Source organism: Drosophila subpulchrella, unplaced genomic scaffold (assembly GCF_014743375.2).
Source record: "Drosophila subpulchrella strain 33 F10 #4 breed RU33 unplaced genomic scaffold, RU_Dsub_v1.1 Primary Assembly Seq354, whole genome shotgun sequence".
Taxonomy (NCBI): domain Eukaryota; kingdom Metazoa; phylum Arthropoda; class Insecta; order Diptera; family Drosophilidae; genus Drosophila; species Drosophila subpulchrella.
The window spans coordinates 8,583,602-8,603,553 of NW_023665577.1; the positions used below are offsets into that span (position 1 = coordinate 8,583,602).

Genomic DNA, 19,952 nt, shown 5'->3' on the forward strand with positions numbered 1-19,952 from the left:
TTTTTTTCTGGGTGTAGTTATCCTGATCAAGAACATATGTATACACTGTATACTATACAGATAAAATAAAATACCAAAACTGTTCATTAATCGGGTATTTTTGCGTATCAATTTTGGTCCCTTATGTTGCCATGTCATATTGATATTTTCGAACATATCAATATGGTATTTTTCATACCATTGATATATGCGCACATATCAAATTTGTGACTATACTATGGTGTTTTTAGTACCAGTATGGTATTTTGAAAATTCAATTCATATCAAACTGATATTCTTTCATATCAAACTCGTATTCTTTCATATCATACTGACATTCTTTCATGTCAGATTGATATGTTGGTAATATCATTATTAACCAGTTTTGTTTTTACTTTTTAGCATCTTGTATTTAAATAAATATTAAAAGTCCAAAAGTTAGTTTTTGTTTTTTATTTATTTATTTATTTATTTATTTCGCCAAGAGTTGGTACCTTAACTGGCTACTTGTCTATTACTAAACTAAATACTAAGGGACGAAAGGTAATTGTAAAGGGTTTTCTTAATTAATTCCCTAGGGGAGCATGGGTCCAGCCGCATGTGAGATGGAAGTTTGTTTACTTTATACTTTACTTTATATATGTTTCGGATCAAATATAAAAATAGTTCGAGGACTTCTTCTGTCCTCGATAGAGTTTTCCCAGCGAAGTGTTGGACGCCAACTTGCACAGCTCGGCATCCAGTGTTGGGGGAAAAGTATATTACAGGTAGAAGGAAGCGATTCCGACACCATAATAATGTGTATATATACTTGATCAGGATCACTAGCCGAGTCGAACTAGCCATGTCCGTCTGTCCGTCCGTATCAAACACGACACTAGGTGGCGCTGTTGCAGGGTGTTCCATCTTGTGAGCAGTCGCCCTGCTACTTGCTTATCTCCATCTCCCTCGCACTATCCTTAGCTGAGTAACGGGTTTTGATAGTCGAGGCCGTCGACTATAGCGTTCTCTCTCGTTTTTAAAATTAAATAACTAATTTGTTGGCCGCATCTGTATGGCGTGAATTTGTGTAGAAAAACACACATACAGCAGCAGCTACGAGTGAACGCGCCGCAATTTAAATTTTGAGTCAAGCGCATGAATATTAAAATGCATAAAATGAAAAAGCACAAATGCAAATGTGGCAAGAAGAGCACTCATCTGCGTTCGTATGAGAGTGCCTTGTACAAATGCATGAGTGTAAATGCAGCAGACAGTTGGCGTTAAATATGCGCTTTTCCCATAGTCATACCCCGATGGGAGTGTGTGTGTATTAAGAACATAGAAATGCGGGAAATTAACCTCACAAGATCTTGCAGTTAATATAAAAAAGGATATGTGATGAAATGCTGTCATTGCTTGAAAAATAAATTGACACAATTATTAAAAATAAAAAATGAATGTAAAATGTAAAATGAATTCAAGAAAAGAATTTCTTGTCTTGGGCCAGCGTATGTGTTATCAGTCCTATGGGTTACTACTCTTTTTTTGCTAGTGATCCTGATCAAGAATATACATACTTACTGGGGTGGTAAACGCTTCTTTCTACCTGTTTCATACTGTTCCCCGAATAAAATATACCCTTTTACTCTACGAGTCACGGTCATGGAGTTTGAGTGTTTTCAAGGCAAAAATCAGTTTTTTTTATAAGTGAAAGGTTTTGAAGTTAAAAGCTGCAGCTACTTATTCCACAGGCACGAGAAAATTGGTTATCTTTGCCAGCAGTTATGACATTTTGTTATTGCTCGCGGAGAACTATGCAAATTGCCTGAAAATTCTACCACACAATGTGAGCTTGAATGCGGCACTGTCGGAATGGAAACAAAAAGAAAATTGCGGGCGGAGTGCATATGGCTAAGCCTTCAGCTGAGGCAGCGCAGGATATGGTCCTAGCCTCCGTTTCCATCTTCGTCCTTCCAGTTTCCGCTGCGCTGCGAAGTCGCACAATTTTGCACTTGGGCAAACATGAACTTGGAGAAGGAACTCCGCGTCACGCCTCCACCCTACAATAAAATTACGTGTTACACTTTGGAAAAGTATTGTACATTTTAAAAATATACATAAATCGATTTTATACTCTACACATGATGCCGATAAGAATTTACCCAATCCGTTACTCATAACATTGCAATTTAAAGGTATAGTTTAAAATTATTAACAACTTTGAACACTACAAATTTTAGAACTTCTCCTTTTTTGAAATATCATTCAACAATTACTCAATGCTTTCTACTTAAGCTAAATTCTGCTGCATTTCGTTGATTTTGCAGCTTTGGCGATTAAAGTTGGCCCAACTATCTTTTTTTTTGAAAAAGTCTTTATCCTCTGTTGCGATTCATTTTCCCATCCTCACGGAAGAACCAGGCATTTGACCCCTTTTCTTTTTCACGTGACTGGCTTCTAGTTTTGGCAAGGTCTTTCAGCTTACATTTCAGTTAATAAGCGTGTTGTCAGCTGCATTGCTATTAAGGTAATAGAAGGAGCCCAAGGTTCTCGTAAGTCTGGCTGAATCACATATGTCTAAATACTTCTAAATGTATTACTCTATAATCATAATTTAATTTAAGTTACGCAAAGACGCAGCAAATTGTATTTAATGATGATGAGCCTGCGAATTTTATTCAATCTTTTTAGTACACCGTTTTTATATTGCCTTGCATTGGAAGAAATAATTAACTAAACTTACGGGCAACTAATCAATAGTGCGTTATTGCAGTGCAAAATTGAATGAAAATAACATTTCGAAACACGAATCGGCCGTCTCATCGTTCTGAATTTTCCGTCACCAAAACCTTTGGAACAGATCCTACATACACCTTTGAAATTACTAGAGCATTTTCACTGTCTTCCTTGTATACATATTTAGGTTTGTTAATTTCGATAATCCAGATGCAGAACTCCGGACGTGGTGCGGACCACTTCAACTTTATCACGCGGACGGACCGTAAAAGTCTGCACACGCAGATCGGCCTCTTGGTGACCAAGGCAAAACAGGTGGCCGCAGCCGAGCTGCAGGAACGCAGCCAAAGGCTAAAGAAGATGTTGGACGAGGAGGACAAGCGCTACGAGGAGGAGTTCTCGAACACGGTGAAGACCCGAATCGACCAGGACATCAAGGAGCGAAAGGAGCATTTGCACGCCATCAAGGAGCAAGTGGCCAAGCAGCAAAAGAAGTTTCTGGAGGAAAAGCACATCCAGCAGGTTATGCTCGACTGCTATGAGATCCGGGAGGCTCTGCGGCAGCAGGATCTCGTGGAGACAAAGATTGTCCAAGAGGAGCAAATTCTGGAGAACCAGCGGAAGAAGCGGCGTGAGTGCCAGCAGGACCAGTATTGGCTAGAGCTGAATCGCCGCCGGTGGGCCCAGTTCGACTGCAACCAGGCGGAGGAGAACCTGCGACGCCATCAGATGCAGGAACAGGTGAATCATGTCCTGGCCATCCAAGTATCCGAGCACGAGGAGAAACGCAAGGAGGCGGAGGCGGAGAGGGACGAGGAGGAGCGGGTACTAAACGCCCTGCTGGAGGAGATCCGCCTGGAGGAGTTCGAAAAAGAACACCAGCCAGCTCCAGTCGACCAGCTGGCCTACCAGGCCGAGCTGCTCAAGGAGATAGAGCGAAAGAGGTGCGCCCGTCTGGCGGAGTGGGAGGCGGACAAGGCCGACCACCTGGCCTTCTGCCGGGAAACGGAGCGTCTGGAAGCGGAAGCTCGTGCCAGGATTGCCCAGTCCAAGAAGGACCTCAATCGAGCTACTTTGGAATACCTGGCCTACCTCCGACGCATGCAATCGCTCGAACTTGGAATCGAGAAGATGATGGACGAGCGCACCGCCGATCTCTACCAGCTGGACATGTGCACGAAGGTCAACATCACCGAAAGGGTTCGGGTGAAACGGGAGGCTGCGGAGAAATGCTACGATATCCTCCGGAAACAGGTCTGCGATGACTACGAGCGCAGAATCCGTTCTGATGCTGAGCTTCGGGAGAACAAAATGATGGAGAACCGGTTTGTTCATCCGGAGGTCACTCATCAAATGATTGTGTGCCGCCAGATCCGATATAAGGCGGATTTGGATGCACAAATCACAGAGATGAAGCGCATCCAGGCGGAGGACGAGAAACGATTTGACAGTCGCCTGATGGCCGCCGTTGATAATCCAATTGCTTGCAAAAAGTTAGCAAAGGAGATTCTGGAGAAGGGCATTGATTACTTGGCGCCGCATCCCAACTGGAGGATTATGGCCTGCAATCCCAATAAGTATATTCTTAGACTGCCGACCACCGAGCAGGAGTACAATGCCAGACTTGCCGGTGCCAGTGTGGACAAATGTCCATGTCCCAGGGAAGCGCGAAAGCACTGCGGCTTCATGACCGACCTGGGTAGACTGGATGTGCCTCCTGAGGGAGCCAAGACCCAAGTGGAGCAAGGTGCGATTGAGCCAGCCCAGAAACCACAAAAACCTGGATTCCGTAACTGCCACTGCAAATTTTATTAGAGTTGTTAGAAAAAGTATGCTTAAAGCAATTTTAAATTGGGTTATAAGTTAAGAACTGAGGCTATTAAAAGTAACAGTTTTATCATTCTAATCTCGCATACATTTAGTGTTATTAAATGATCTTGGTACCGACTTTTCTTACCCTACACATTCGGTTATACACTGCCGTCGTCTATTACCGCAAAACACAATAGTAGGCATAAGTATTTTGACAAAACTTATTCCGCTTGAATGATGAAAGACTTCTTAACGCATTTAGTAGTTATTTTGGCGGACTTTCCAAAATAAAAATGTTTGTCCCTTTGGGTGGGTTTGCAATCCCTTTTTATATCCGTTACTCGTAGAGCAAAAGGGTGTATTGTATTCGGAGAAAAGTATGTATCAGGTAGAAGGAAGCGCCTCCGACGATAAAGTATATACACTCTTGATTAGGATCACTAGCCGTGTGATCGCTGTGATCTCGGAAACTATACGAGCTAGAGAGTTGCGATTTCAGATATATATTTCTTATTTTCGTCCGCAAGTTTTTTACGCGAACATGCCACACCCACTCTGACGCCCACAAGCCGCCCAAAACTTTGCCTCCTAATGTTTTGACGCTCGAAAAATATAAAATATATTGGTATGCAATAAATTATATAAGTTCGTATTAATTTTATACTTACTTCGTTTACACTGGGGTTTAGTTTCGTGTTTAACGACATGATTTCTGGTCATGTTATTAAGATATACTAATATGAAATCTCACACTAAGATTTTATCTTTAAGAACTTCTGATATCAAACAAAAACACGCCTTAAAGAGGTACAAAACTGGTCACGACCGCACCATCAACATTTAAAATCTAACAAGGGAGAACGCTATAGTCGAGTACCTCGACTATCAGATACCCGTTACTCAGCTTAAGGGACCAAAGGGAAATGGAGATATGCAAGCAGCAAAGCGAGATTTAAATGCGCCACCTACCGGCGGAAGACAGATTTAAGCGTTATGGGCGTTAGAGTGGGCGTGGCAAATTTGTTGGATCAATCGATAGGTATTGACGAGACCAATACATTTCAGTTAAAAATTTGTATCTAGCATAAAAATTGTGGGCGAGACAGGTTTGGGCGGTTTGTGGGCGTTATAGTGGGCGTGGCATATTCGCGTGACAAAATTGCGCTGCGTACAAAGCTACGAAATCTAAATCTGAGATCCCGATTCTCTATCTTTAATAGTTTCCGAGATATCCACGTTCATACTTACGATTTTTTGAAGTTTGTGGGCGGTTTGTGGGTGTTAAAGTGGGCGTCTTATTAGCAGAAGAAAAAACATAAATTGGCTCATGAACATTATTTGGCTAACATATGAGCAATTACGGGGTATTTAAATTAAAACTAAATTTTTTCTATTTATCTATGGTTGGGATGACACATTCCATTTCTAGCATCAATTAGATATGCCGCGACCTATGCGAATTAAAATGACACTACCTAAAAAACTTTTGCTTATTTTTTTTTATATTTCTAAAGAGCTTTCATTACTAACGGTGACACTTACTTTTCACAAGTTTCGCAAATAAATAGTTAAAGCGACTTAAATGGCTTTCTGTCGGGACGACGAAATTAATTGACTCATTGATGTTGTGCAAAATGCACCTTATATTTGGAATGCACCATCGCTAGACTGTAAAAAAAGCAAAAAAGACACAATCGATTGTATAATTTTCCATCTTCATCATTTATTTCGCGCTGAAGCCAATGGCTTAACCTTGCACACCGTATTTTATTATTTTATCCAATCACAGCTTTTACATAATTCAAATATCACCTTCTTTCTCCCTTCCTAACAACCAGTTGACAGATAACTTATAAGTTTCGTTTTGCGCGCTTTTAATGAATTAATGAAAGTAATATTAAGTTATAACGTGTATTTCTGTATGACACCTACAAGAAAGAGAGATTAAAGAGATTAAATCGGACCATTACTTGGTAACGTAAATTGGTTAACTGGTTAACAGATATATGATAGTCTAATGAAAACGCTCATTATGAGCACAACAGTTGATGTTGGTGCTAAAAGGGGGTGCATTGAGCAACATCCAGGACACATATGACACCGGGTCTTTACGTGCCACAAAAACGCAATTTAATTTCGACATCCAACGCCTTATTCGCCTCACACCCTCTCCCTCTGTGTATTTTTCAGACGACAATTGGGGCCTAGGACTGGCCATCGCCGCCAACTTGCATGTACCGTATCGCATCGAAATTCGCAGGACAATACGTGACCTGCATTCAAAGGATAAGCCGGGCAAAGGTGAGTACCGTATCTGCTGGTGGCTGGTAAATCTGCAGTGAACCAAAACAAAACACTTTAAACTATATTTTAGATAGAAATTTTTAAAGTTTGAAAAAAACTCCAAATTTTATCTGAAAATCTAAATCTCCAGCTGTAGTTATCCGGTTGTAATTGAGTAAAACCTCTTTCAAAATGAAGACACTAATTGTTTAATTTCTTAAAAATCAAAACCAAATGAAATTTAATAAAAGTCTTTAAAGTTTTTTAATTTTAATATATTCCATAGTTTGTTACCTACAATCGGTTTTTTTTTTTAATTTAGAGGGGTTTAAAAGATGTAGAATTAGAAAGACAACAGTTCTTAAGAAAGGACAAAATAAATCATTACTTAATTTAATTTTTTATTATGGTAGAGCACTGAAATTATTTTAAATAATTAATTAAAAGCACAGAAACTATATTAGTTTGGTGGCTGATTGCACTTCGGTTCGCTTTTCAGCAATTATTATCACCGCTCCGCTGAACGATGCGAGTGCCATACGTATGCTAACCAGCATTGAGGTGGAGTGGACGAAGCAGGCCAAGAAGGATGCAGTGGATTCGGGGCCCTCAAAACAGAACACCAAAATTCTACTTATCGACATGGCGGCCAGCTCATTGGACACCCAGCATCGGTTCTACAAACGATTGGCACGGATCAGTGGGTCAGGGAATGGCAGCTTTGGTGGTAACTCGAGCTCTCCGGCCGGAAGGGTCAGCAGCAATCTGTTGGTGCTGACTCTGCTAAGCGATAGACATCGACACTTTCTGAATGCGGCCGGACTGATGGCAACAATGCGGAATTTTCGCCCGCCCCTCGGAAATGCTGAAAATGGAAACATCACCACACCACCGCCCAATGGCCATCGCAATGCCAGCCTGGAGAAACTGTACCCGTATCGCAACCTCTTTGCACTCTACGATACGGTTGTAGATACTGCCACCCAATCGAATACACTGAAAGCGAGTCCCAAATACGATTTCGTGGTGCTGGACATCGTTTGGGATGCCAAGTCGGCCGGATACAAGTGCCGACCTCTGCTCATCCTGGAGAGTGAAGGAGGGAGGCATGAGGGTGGTTCTGGGGGCGGAGCGAGTGACACCTACATCACCCACTCCGTACAGCCAGGATACGACGAGTGGCTGCTGGTCAGCAGCGTCCTTTTGTGGCAGTGCGGCGCCATCTGCTGGACCATCGCGGCGATCTGCGTGTTCCTACTTGTCGTTATCCTGGCGGGTATTGTGGCTGCAGGGATTACCATGAGGTAAGTCGATTGACGATTTCATTTTAGTTTGAATGTTCCAGTAGGTACATATATAGTTAAGCTTGCAGTTGGGCTATTATGTATCCGGGTCTATAGAGTGGGTCGCTAGCGAGAGAACAGATTTATTAAAGTCTATCCGACCACTTTGCAATGAAAAGAAAGTTACCTTTGGTAAAAATTGAAAATGAAACGAAATTAACTCAATTTAGGTTTTAGTGCTCTAATCATTTTATTCTGATATTGAGGGCATTTACGCTTACACAGTTTTAAATCGAATGTTCTCAATTCAAGAAAAATGTGCTTGGTTTTTTTGACCTTATAAAGTATATATTTTCTTGATCAGGATCACTAGCCGAGTCGATTTAGCCATGTCCATTTTTCCGTATGAACGCTGAGATCTCGAGAACTATGAGCTGAAATACTGCGACTTGGTATGCAGATTCTTGGGCTTCCTACGCAGCGCAAGTTTGTGTCTGCAGGGTGTCAAGGCTGTAACGCCCACAATCGACCATAACACCCTTCCAGCGCCCATATTTTGTAATATTTTGTAAAAATTTAAATGAGAGTTTGTTTTTAATATCAAAACCCATATACATTCAAAATCTTATTGAAATCGGTCCAATCTTTATAAAGTTATAAGCAAATAAAAGTCAATATTTTGCAAATTCAATCAAGATTGCACACCACATGCAAAAAATCACCTGTTTTCACTAATACGCCACCAAGTTTTTTTTAATGAGTTACCATAAAAATCGTGTAACCTTTGTTTTAACCAAAAATGTCATTTGCTTAAGAAGTGAGTCGTCATCGGAGGTATTCTAAGAACATATATGAGAAATTATGATTATATGATGTATGTTAAGAATTAAATCAATACATCGTGGATATACAAATGAAAAAAAACAAATTAAAAGACGGCATTTTTTTTTAAATTTCATGACAAATTTTACTTGTGACTCGTTGGATTTCTTTGTCATAATTTTCCTACTTTCTTCCGTAGCGTGCAGTGCTTTCCTTCAGGTCCCGCCACAGACGTTTAATTTCTTGAGTGTTAGCCTTCGTGACTGGGTCCACAAAATGAATTGATTAGTTGACTTTGAGGTGCTGTCATCTAGACAGTCATATGCTCTCCAGCAATCGGAGACGATGAAAGAAAAGCTTACTTTTTTTTATAGCAAAAACGGGAACTTTTGAAATTGAATTAGTAGAGAACCATGACTGCCTGTCAATTTTTCGAGATCACAGCGTTCATACGGACAGACGGACAGACAGAAAAAGTATTTACTTTAAAACCTATTTAGAAAGTATATTTTTAGTTATTCTCTTACATTATTAATAGTTTGAGGCATTAGCATATGCTGAAAAAAACTATTACAAACGTTGAAACAAGTCACAGCTCTATTAAATTTTAACAGGAACCATTTAGGGTCATTTCCTTATTTGCTGAAATTTTGTGTTGAATGAACTCTTCTGTTTAAGGATTACCCAGTAAGATTGAAGGAAATCTTAACAAGTTGTTTAATTCCATAAAATTTCTAACTCCTTCAGGAACTACTTTTTACGTAAGCGTCTCTCCAAAGGACCCAACAAGATAGTGCTTTCCGCCAGCGACTTTGTTTTTCCCGTTGATTCTCGAAGGGTGAGCACCCAAACCCCTTTCTACATCCTCGCTCCACTTTTTATATATTATACTAATATATTTCCTCGGATTTTAGGTTGATGAGGGCATAGAGGCCATGCTTTGTTGTTGGCTGCAGCAGCTGCAGGAGTTTGGTGGCCCGGAAGTAGATAAGCCGGATCTCCTCAAAGGCTCCATCGGATCCCTAAAAAATTTAGGATTCGTAATTCCGGGTGCAGCTGCTCCGGGAAGTTCAGCTGGAGCCATCGCAGCAACAGCAAATGGGAAACGCGCATCCTCCGCCACGGGCAGTTTGGCCAGGCACAATCCTGCCCATCTGGACATGAGAGCTCGATATAATGGTGATCTCGTGCAGCTCAAGGAGGTACATATGAACGGTACCTCGGAGTTGCGCACCAAAGCGATGGATCTACTCGTGATGTCCCATGGTCTCAGGCATGAAAATATCAATCCATTAATTGGATGGCTATCCGATCCCAATCGCACAGCCATGGTTTTCGATTACTGCTCGAGGGGATCGCTACAGGATGTGCTAATCATGGATGAGATCAAACTGGACTGGTCATTCCGTTTGAGCTTGCTTACCGACCTGGTGAGGGGCATGCGATACTTACACACCTCTCCCTTGAGGATTCATGGAGCCTTGACCTCTAGAAACTGCGTAGTGGATGCCAGATGGGTCTTGAAGATCACCGACTACGGCTTGAACTCTTTTTACGAATCGCAGGGACTGCCGCCAAGGCCCAGAAGTGCCAAGGAACTGTTGTGGACAGCTCCAGAACTTCTTCGGAGCATGAAGCACTTCCAGCAGCATCATCACCATCACCACCAGCACGGACGTATTCAGTTGGGAACCCAACTCGGAGATGTATACTCCTTCGGAATCATCATGCAAGAGGTGGTAGTGAGGGGAGAGCCCTACTGTATGCTCTCCCTGGCTCCGGAGGAAATAATAGCCAAAATCAAGAAACCTCCTCCTCTGATTCGGCCCTCCGTCTCGAAGGGAGCAGCTCCGCCGGAGGCAATAAATATTATGCGCCAGTGCTGGGCCGAGCAGCCCGACATGCGTCCCGATTTCAACTCGTAAGTAATAAGCACTTTTTTAAATGTTGTCAAGGAAAATGTGGTGCCAAACAAGCTAAAAGACACTTTGAAAAAGTGTAATTTAAAAATTTCTTGTTTTTACTTTGCTTATAAATTACCATGCTATAGTGACGGTTCTATGCTTTTAATTAATAACTTGATCAATTGATCATGTAAATATTAACTATAAAGAAATTCACTTACTATAAAAATAGTTACGTATTACGTAAGAGTAACTATTTGATGGCTAAAATAGACAATTCGATGGTTGGGGGCTGTTTTACTATTATATTGGTCAATTTTACCAATCGACTTTTTATTAACGCTGATATCTCGGAAACTATAAAAGCTAGAAAGTTGGGACTGGGCAAATAGATTCTAGAGATTCCTGAGCAAGTTTATTTCAGCAGGGTGCCACTCCCACTCTAACATAAACGCCTACAACGCTTAAGCCTGTCTAGCGCATACATTTCTGAAGGTTTTGTAAAAGTGTAAATTGAAATTGGTTTTATTGATCCCATCTTCCTACCTATGATTTTTGAAAAGTTCTTTTTGCAGTTACTATTAGTTTTGTTTGAAAAAACTTTTTGCATCAAAAAATTTAAATTTTCAAGACGAGGAAAAAAGTTTAAAAAAAAATTGTTAAGTAGATTTACACAAATTCGTCCTTTTCAATAAATACTGAATGGGTTAAGAAATGTAATGTATCATTCAAACGGCATTTAAATTACCTTTCCATTGATACCAAAAGTTTACAAGAAGTAAATTCAAATTATGAGTATATTTAACTTTTGTTTTGTCAAAATACATATGCCGACCACTGTAGTTTCCGAGATCGGACAGACGGACATGGCTAGATCGACTCGGCTAGTGATCCTGATCAAGAATATATACTACTTTATGGGGTCGGAAACGCTCCCTTCTGCCTGTTACATACTTTCCGACGAATCTAGTATACCCTTTTACTCTACGAGTGACGGGTATAAATACACCTTCTTTAATACAGCGAAAATCGCCATAAAGCCAAAATCATAGGCGATTTTATAAAGCCAAAGGCCATTTTCGTGGATTTTTTCTTTGAATATATTAACATCTCCCATGGGCTGTTTTTGGGTGAGTAATGGGTATATGTAGTCGAGACACTCGACTATAGCGTTATATCTTGCTTTGTTATGTTTCTGATGTTTAGGAAATATATTTTACATTCAATTTGCAATTAGTTTATTATTCTTATATTTCATTCTTGCCTCTAAGCGTTTACGAGCGCTTTAAGATGCTGAACCATGGTCGGAAGGTAAACTTTGTTGACACAATGTTTCAAATGCTCGAGAAATACTCAAACAACCTGGAGGAGTTGATTCGGGAACGCACCGAACAACTGGACATTGAACGAAAGAAGACTGAGCAGCTGCTGAATCGCATGTTGCCAAGGTAAGCTCCCGCCATTGTGCATTTTTTATTCATTATATAAAAGTATATTATTTAAATATATCTTGAATCTCTTGTGCCCAGCTCCGTTGCTGAAAAATTGAAGATGGGCTTGGCCGTCGACCCGGAAGAATTTTCGGACGTGACCATATACTTTAGCGACATTGTTGGTTTTACAACAATCGCCGCACATTGCAGCCCTGTACAGGTTGTAGATTTGCTCAACGATCTGTACACGATCTTCGATGCCACGATCAATGCCTATAATGTTTATAAGGTAAGATATTTGGTTTTGATAACGCAACACAAATTCAGATATCGCAAGGTGGGTTTATTCGATTGATTAACATGCATAACACTAGTTTACAAAGTAATATTTCAAAAATGCTCCAAGAAGAATGATGGTAGTTCCTGTAAATTTGGACCCCTACCCTAGATCACAAAATAGAAGTCAAAAAATGTTATCAGAGTACGTTTTTTATGATTTTTTAAGGAAAATTGTTTTTATTTCCGTGCTTATTTATGTAAATATTATGCAATATATTAGGTGATATATGATTTATTTTACAACTTTAATGACACCCTTTAATGTTGCCAAATAAATGAATAGGCTATATGAGGTATATTGTGAGATACAACTCCGAAACTTTGAAAATGTGGAATTTTTTCACAATTTATTGACTGTAAGGCTTTTGTTAATATAGTAAAAACTCGACAAGATCCTGCAAAAAACAGAGACATGTACCATTTATTTATTATAGCTTTCCATTGTTAGTCCACAAATTTGCGACTGATATTTGACTTTCAGTATTGACCAACGCAATGGGTTCATGATATTCCCTTAGGCAGTGTTGTGGAACTTTTTTATCTGGAAATATCGGCAACTTCGCTAAAACTATTTAAACTAATAAGCATAATCCAATTACAAATACTCTTTTTTCGGTATAGGTATACTTAAATACTATTTTTAATTCTTATATGTACATTTGCTTAAGTAGTTTTTATCGATTATCTATTTTAAGAACGTTAAATACAGAAGTTTCACAACACTGCTTTTTCTTGTGATCTAGGGGTCTACCACTAGCAGGAACTACCATCATCCTTCTTGGAGCATTTCGGGTAAAATATTCTAATCACTGCACGACAACACACGGAGTGATGAAGTGCACCAGGAAAGTGTGTGATAGCGGATGCTTTATGAACTAGGAATTTTTTTTACTCTTCCTGGCGAGGGAAGAGGGAAGATGGAGGAGGTTTTGTGGGGTTGTATGTCAATTAGCCAGAGACGATTAAAGTCCCAAAGCCCGAGATTTAAGTCGATCTAGCCATTTTCGTCTGTCCGTCTGGCCGTATGAAATCTAACATCTTGGAAACCATAAAAGCTACAAAGTTGGGATTAAACGTACAGATTCTTTGAACTCTTAAGCAGCGCAAGTTTGTTTCATGGGAGTGCCACGCCTACTCTAACTCCCTCAAACCCCCATAACGCTAAATTCTGTCGAACGCCCACATTTTTGAGGATTTTGTAAAATTGTAAACGGAATTTAGTTTTGATTATCAATATCCTTCTACATGCCAAAAATTGTTTAAATCGAGCGTGGAGCGCGATCACGGGAACTGTCGCTATGCGCTTGCATCCATTTCCCTCTCTCTAATATTATATGTGCCAGCTATTGATTTTTTAAGTGGCAGTCAATAATAATTATAAGTTGAGAAAATGAGAGTGAGTTTATTTAATTGATTTCCCACTTCTTTGTTAGGTTGAGACAATAGGCGATGCATATATGGTGGTGAGCGGGCTTCCCGTGAAAATACCCGATCACGCCGAGCAGATAGCTACCATGGCCTTGGACCTGCTGCACCAGAGTGGTCGCTTCAACGTGAAACATCTGCCGGGAGTTCCACTCCAACTGAGGATTGGTCTCCACACGGGACCCTGTTGTGCCGGAGTGGTTGGTCTCACGATGCCTAGGTACTGTTTATTCGGGGACACAGTCAACACGGCATCCCGAATGGAGTCAACCGGTAATTGCAGACGGACTTTTCTTGATAGTCACACTTTATGAGAATAAAATCTATAATTTAGGATCCTCCTGGCGCATCCATATGTCCCAGGAGACAAGGGATCGTCTGGAGACACGCGGTGGCTATGCCATCGAACCAAGGGGCCTCATCGACATTAAGGGCAAGGGCATGATGAATACCTTTTGGCTGCTGGGAAAAAAGGGATTCGATAAGCCGCTACCGGCACCACCGCCTATTGGGTAAGCATGAACAAATGTAAAGTAATTTTTCATATGGTTTTTGGGTCAGCAACAAGCATTCATAACTTTTATTTAACATTTCGAACGACATTTTAAACTTTTTTTCGGTGGACATCATAGCTGGTACAAGATCATCATAATCTGTTGGTGTATCTTAAAATCTAGTACTTAAACAAAGGAATTTACAAAAAAATGTAGCCCTCTACAAGTTAAAAAAAAAGGAATTTGGGGGTTTTTTTTTGGTGGTTTTAGTTTTTAAAATTAGAAAAAAATTAAAATTCCTACTATATTCGCGTAACAAACATGCGCTGCGTTCACGGTTACGGAATCCAGATCTGAAATCCCAATTTGATAGTTTCCGAGATATCCGCGTTCATATTTACGATTTTTTGAAGTTTGTGGGCGGTTTGTGGGTGTTAAAGTGGGCGGGCAAACTTTTTTTTTGGGTCAATCGATAGGTATTAATGAGAGCAATACATTTCAGTTTAAATTTTTATTCTAGCATCAAAACTGTAGGAGCCACAATATTGGACGGTTGTGGGCTGAAACAAACTTGCGCTGTGTAAGAAGCTCAGGAATCTGCATGCCAAATCCCAATAGCCTAGCTCTTACTTTCCGACGAATCTAGTATACCCTTTTACTCTACGAGTAACGAGTAAAATTTACAAACATTTAATCAACCTTATGTAAAGAATAAAAAAAAATAAAAAGTTGTTTATGTTGTCTATACCATTTATGAATTAACTAAGATTTTTGTGATCTAATCAAATGTTTACCTTCCAACACATGCATTCCACAAATTTTATAAGGGAGTCGCACGGGTATGTTAAAGGTTCTTTTATTTCAGCTTTAATAGTAATCCCACATTAATATTCATCCGCAGCTTGGATGAGTCCCTGATCCGCAACTCAATAACCTTGAAGGCTCAGGCCAACAAATCTCGGACGAGCACGAATCCTTCATCTTCGCAGAGCTCCTCCCTGGCTGGGGAATCCGTAGAGGTAAAGGTCGAGATAACTCCACCCACCAACGCGGATCTAGGTTCCGGGGCCAATCTTCCCAACTCGTACTCCCTGGACTCCAACTCCACCAACACAATCAGCCCAAATGCGACCCTCTGTCCGGAGTTTCCAGGAAAAATAACGCCCAGCAGCACGAGTCCACAGTCACGCAAGCTCTCCGAACTAACGCCGGATAATCTGCTCAACCCAAACAGTTTCAATCGGTTGCCAAATTCCACTGGAGGATCCAGTTCCCGCCTGTACAAAAAGATAGAGGAGATGATGGACCTCAGTTCGCCCTACAACCATTACAAATGCCTTAGTCCCAGCGAGAGTAATTTAACACAGTTCTACGATGGGAAATACCTGTATAACAGTGCGGCGGGCGGAACGGGAAGCGGGCAGGGGGCGGGCGGCACCTGCCCCTCGATGGTCGGAACCGGAAGTGGTTGTGGGGGAGGAGCCGCACGATTCGACAGCAAGCCCGGCTCCACTCGTCTGCTGCGTCGGCAGTTCAGCTTGGATCGCGACGATCAGCACGCGAAGGGAGAGCAGCAGCACCACCAGCACTCCCTGCAGGCCACCACTTACGCGGCCTTGGTGGGGGCTGGTGGTGGGGTGGTGGTGAAGAGCTCCATGCTGGACATACCCATGTTGCACGACACCTCCCGAAGTCCCAAGGGAACGCTGACGCGGGCCCACAAGCAAAACTCCGCCTCGATCACCCAGGATCTGGAGAAGATAGAGGAAATCCCGCTGTCGCCGGCCTCCTCGCAGCACCACAGTAGCCTCGACAGCAACCTCAACCGCAGCCCGCCCTCGACCCTGGAGGCGCGGTCGTCGCCGCCGCTGCCGCCCTTAAGTCCGCCCCAGCTCTCCGCCCCCACATCGCCGGCCCCTTCCAGGACGTTGAATGGGGTTTATGCCCTCAGCAACAATAGTGCGAACTACAGTGACTACAGTGACCAGTCCCAAGGTGCGGCCAACAACAATAATGGCACCCATCCAGGCCCAGAACTAACACTCAATGTGGATCAGCTGCTGAGCAGATAGGGCACAATCTAAGGCCCCCAAGAAGGGAGGCCCATCTAAGCTTTAGGTCTCATCCAAACCACGTTTGGATGTGCGAGTGTGTGAGTGGACGGGATATCATATAAGGGAGAGGTCGCTTACACCATGCTCCATTGTCACATTCATAACAGATGCGTTATCAAAATATTTAGGCCTGCTCCTGTTTTCACTCGGCAGTGAATTCGTTAACATTGTGGGATTTCCCTTACACATAATCAAATTTGTTTGGGTGTTGGGTTATTTTCTGAGGAAAATTTTGGTGTAGCATAAAAGATCGAACTTAAATTTGCCTTCGTTTTTCGTCAAAGACCCGATTTTATTTTGTATTTACAATGTATGTATACAAACATAAATGTATACATACACGGTGTATACTTTTAAAACATAACATCCAAGAAACACACAATATACAGAAATTGCAGTACATTAGTAAATTCTAACCATATGAGCATTAAACATTAAGTACTATGATAAAGCCAGCATTTCATATAAAGCAATAGCGAAAAATTTTAAAAAATTAATTTTCATGCTTTGCTTTGGGATTGTAGCAACAGGGGGAAATTCGAGTCCGTGCTGTTTTTTCGAAATTCAGGCTCGGAACAGGTCTGGGATATTCAAATCTTTCGGAAGTGATAACTGGAACAGGGCTATTGTGTTTTGTAAATGAACGTTATAGGGCCCGAAAAGAATGGCTCTAAAATTTCCTTAATCCATTTCCAAAACAAACCAAAAATATATAGCTTTCTTTCCAATAATAATTTTATAATTCCGTTTTCAAAACACACAAAAAATATTAAACTTTCTTTCCAACTGTTTTTGATACTTAACTATAAATTGCTTTGATGGGATATATAACTTCAATCCTCATTTTACATAAGAGCAACATTTGAAAAAAATTTGCGTCCCGCCAAAAAAAAAAAAGCCAGACGTGACTTAGTAAAAAATTGTACACGGATTACATTTCCCAAACGATTTTTCCACCCCAAATGAGTCAAGTGAGAAAGTAAATGGTAACGATTTAAAAATGTTGTGATGTGAAAAGCAAAGTACCTCGATGCGCACCAGTTTGGTTCCAACTGCAAATGAAAGTACAATTTAGTTGAAGATTAGTTCAAGATGAACAACTCACTCTTCTTTGTCCATTGGCAAAATCAGCTTAATGCCGAATAAAATACGTAATACGTTAATTCTACACACAAAAAATCGATTTGTAAAATTGACCAATACTTTTATTTACTTTTATATTGGTTTTGATTTCTTTGTATGTAGAAGGAACGTACATTTTAAAATGTTATAAGGGCAATGAAATGAAAAAGCGTAGTTATATACAGCTCAAGTTTTCACAACTCGAAAGTCCCTTACTCGAAGGTTCTTACAAATGTCCAAATAACTTATAATTCGCAATAAAAATTATTTAACTTAAAGTTTATTAATTAATGAAGTTATTTTACAAAATATTTTATTTGCTATTTTTATTGTCCGTAATTATTTTTATTGGTCGTTTTATTAGTCTAAAACCTGCAATCCAGTACAGTATGACTATTCTTGAGAAGGATTGTCGATCAAGTCATATTATATTGTCAGTGCATCCGTTTCTGCACATACGTCCTACGGTTTTAATGCTTTCTGGATGAAACTTCTCAAAAGTTTTATTTCTCTTACGGTTGTTGGTAGTACTCTAGTTCATTTCGCGAAAAAGTTATTCTCGTGGGACCGCGAATTCTTATGAATTAACGTGAAGAAACAATGGCGCCGTCAGCCATGGTGATCTTATCATCGAATTTCAAAGTTTCGTGTTTTAGGTTTAAAGCCTACTTTTAGCTTAGAGTACTGACAAGAAAAAAAGTGTTAAGAAATGTTTGTAATTTTTTATTTTAGGCCATTATTTGATTTTAGCTGCAAACGTATATAATCTTGGTCTTGCCGAAGAAAGAATTTATTTCGGTAAAAACAAATATTTTCATAAGTCTCTTAAATGTCTGGGGAGGATAACTTTTCTAGAGATGTCTAAACTAAAAAAAAAAAACAAGAAATGCTGTAGTCGGCTATTCAAATAAAATGAACACCACCGATAGGAGCGCCACGGTTGTTTTGACCAATAAAATCAATTTCAATTTACATTACTTTTGGTATTTAGATGGCATACCCAAAATCTTCAAAAATGTGGCCGCCAGACCGTCTTTTCCGTTATGGGCGTTTGTGGACGTTAGATAGGGCGTGTACTCATAAAAAAAAACTTTCGCTGGTTAAGAGCTCATAAAATCCTATCCCAACTTTCTAGCTTTTTTAGATCAGAGACCTCAGCAATCTTACGGACAGACGGACATGGCTAGATCGACTCGGCTAGAGATCCTGATCAAGAATATATATACTTTATTGGGTAGAAAACTCTTCCTTCTACCTGTTACATACTTTCTGGCGAATCTAATATACGCTTTTACTCTTCGAGTAACGGGTATAATGCCTTCATTTTACTACATATATGATCTGAGTATTCGGGAACACAGTCCAAAATACATTTTGTGTCACTCGTGTGGGCTTTCAACTAAACTAAACTAGAAATATGTACTACTAAGATATATGTGTACTCGATGTTCCTTTAAAAAATCAAAGTAATAATTAGAATTTAGGTTGTGTGGGAATTAGAAAATATAGCGGAGAATTAATAATATTTATGAAATAAGCATCGCATACGTGAATTTAGTTTTCTAAAGACAATCGTTGTTACTTTTAAATGGGAACCTAAAAAATGAAATATGAGGTAAGATTTGCATCCATGTCTCTAACATAAGATATATTTTGTAACCGCTCTAAGATAGCCTAGTTCTAATGTAACCTACTCCCATTCGGCGTGTATGCTAAGCTAAAAATATCCATATATGTATAAGACAAACTGAAATACCAGTTATAATATATACATATTTTGTAACCCTAGCATTACGAAGTATCAAACTGGATTAACTTTATCTATTTATTTATTCACTATGTAATAATTGGTTTCATCTTCAATGCCTGTTCAAATATAAGACAATTACTGTGTCAATTAAGGCAAATAAAAACATGGAAAGCTCGGCGAATAATAAAACATGTATACTTTCCTTGTGTTGTTCTTTTGTCTGTGAAATAACAATCGTTTCGAGTTATTAAAAACCGCGTTACACTGTCACTTGTTTTTTAATTGGTTTTGTATTTCAATTGTGAATTTTATTCTCTGCTAGAAGCAATGAATATACAAATAAAATCTAAAAACATAAACTTATTAAATATCGCATTATTATTTGTAGGGGAGAGGTCTGTAAGTTGGCGAACTCTTTTTTATTCCCTTAACTTATAAAACAAAAAGTGTTATTACTACTTGAAAGCTTGATAT

General features: G+C 40.0%; 2 protein-coding genes across 2 annotated transcripts in view; both read left to right on the plus strand.

The window, feature by feature from the left end:
- The window catches only part of LOC119559986, a 75,635-nt gene extending 55,838 nt beyond the window's left edge, over positions 1-19,797 (plus strand). Inside the window, exons 6-15 of the mRNA XM_037873245.1 lie at positions 6,700-6,810; positions 7,292-8,096; positions 9,645-9,735; positions 9,812-10,818; positions 12,073-12,249; positions 12,331-12,523; positions 14,007-14,271; positions 14,333-14,510; positions 15,320-15,331; positions 15,394-19,797. Coding sequence (XP_037729173.1) covers positions 6,700-6,810; positions 7,292-8,096; positions 9,645-9,735; positions 9,812-10,818; positions 12,073-12,249; positions 12,331-12,523; positions 14,007-14,271; positions 14,333-14,510; positions 15,320-15,331; positions 15,394-16,564 — 4,010 coding nt within the window. The 3' untranslated portion in view covers positions 16,565-19,797. The remainder of the gene's footprint in view (positions 1-6,699; positions 6,811-7,291; positions 8,097-9,644; positions 9,736-9,811; positions 10,819-12,072; positions 12,250-12,330; positions 12,524-14,006; positions 14,272-14,332; positions 14,511-15,319; positions 15,332-15,393) is intronic.
- On the plus strand, positions 2,797-4,603 carry LOC119559984 (trichohyalin). The gene has a single exon (XM_037873243.1). It carries the CDS (start codon positions 2,908-2,910, stop codon positions 4,510-4,512), a length of 1,605 nt encoding a protein of 534 aa, XP_037729171.1. The 5' UTR covers positions 2,797-2,907; the 3' UTR covers positions 4,513-4,603.
- Positions 19,798-19,952: the final 155 nt, after the last annotated feature.

Coding starts and splice junctions, on each gene's coding strand:
- LOC119559984 (XM_037873243.1), top strand. CDS start 2,908: ATGCAGAACTCCGGACGTGGTGCGGACCACTTCAACTTTATCACGCGG.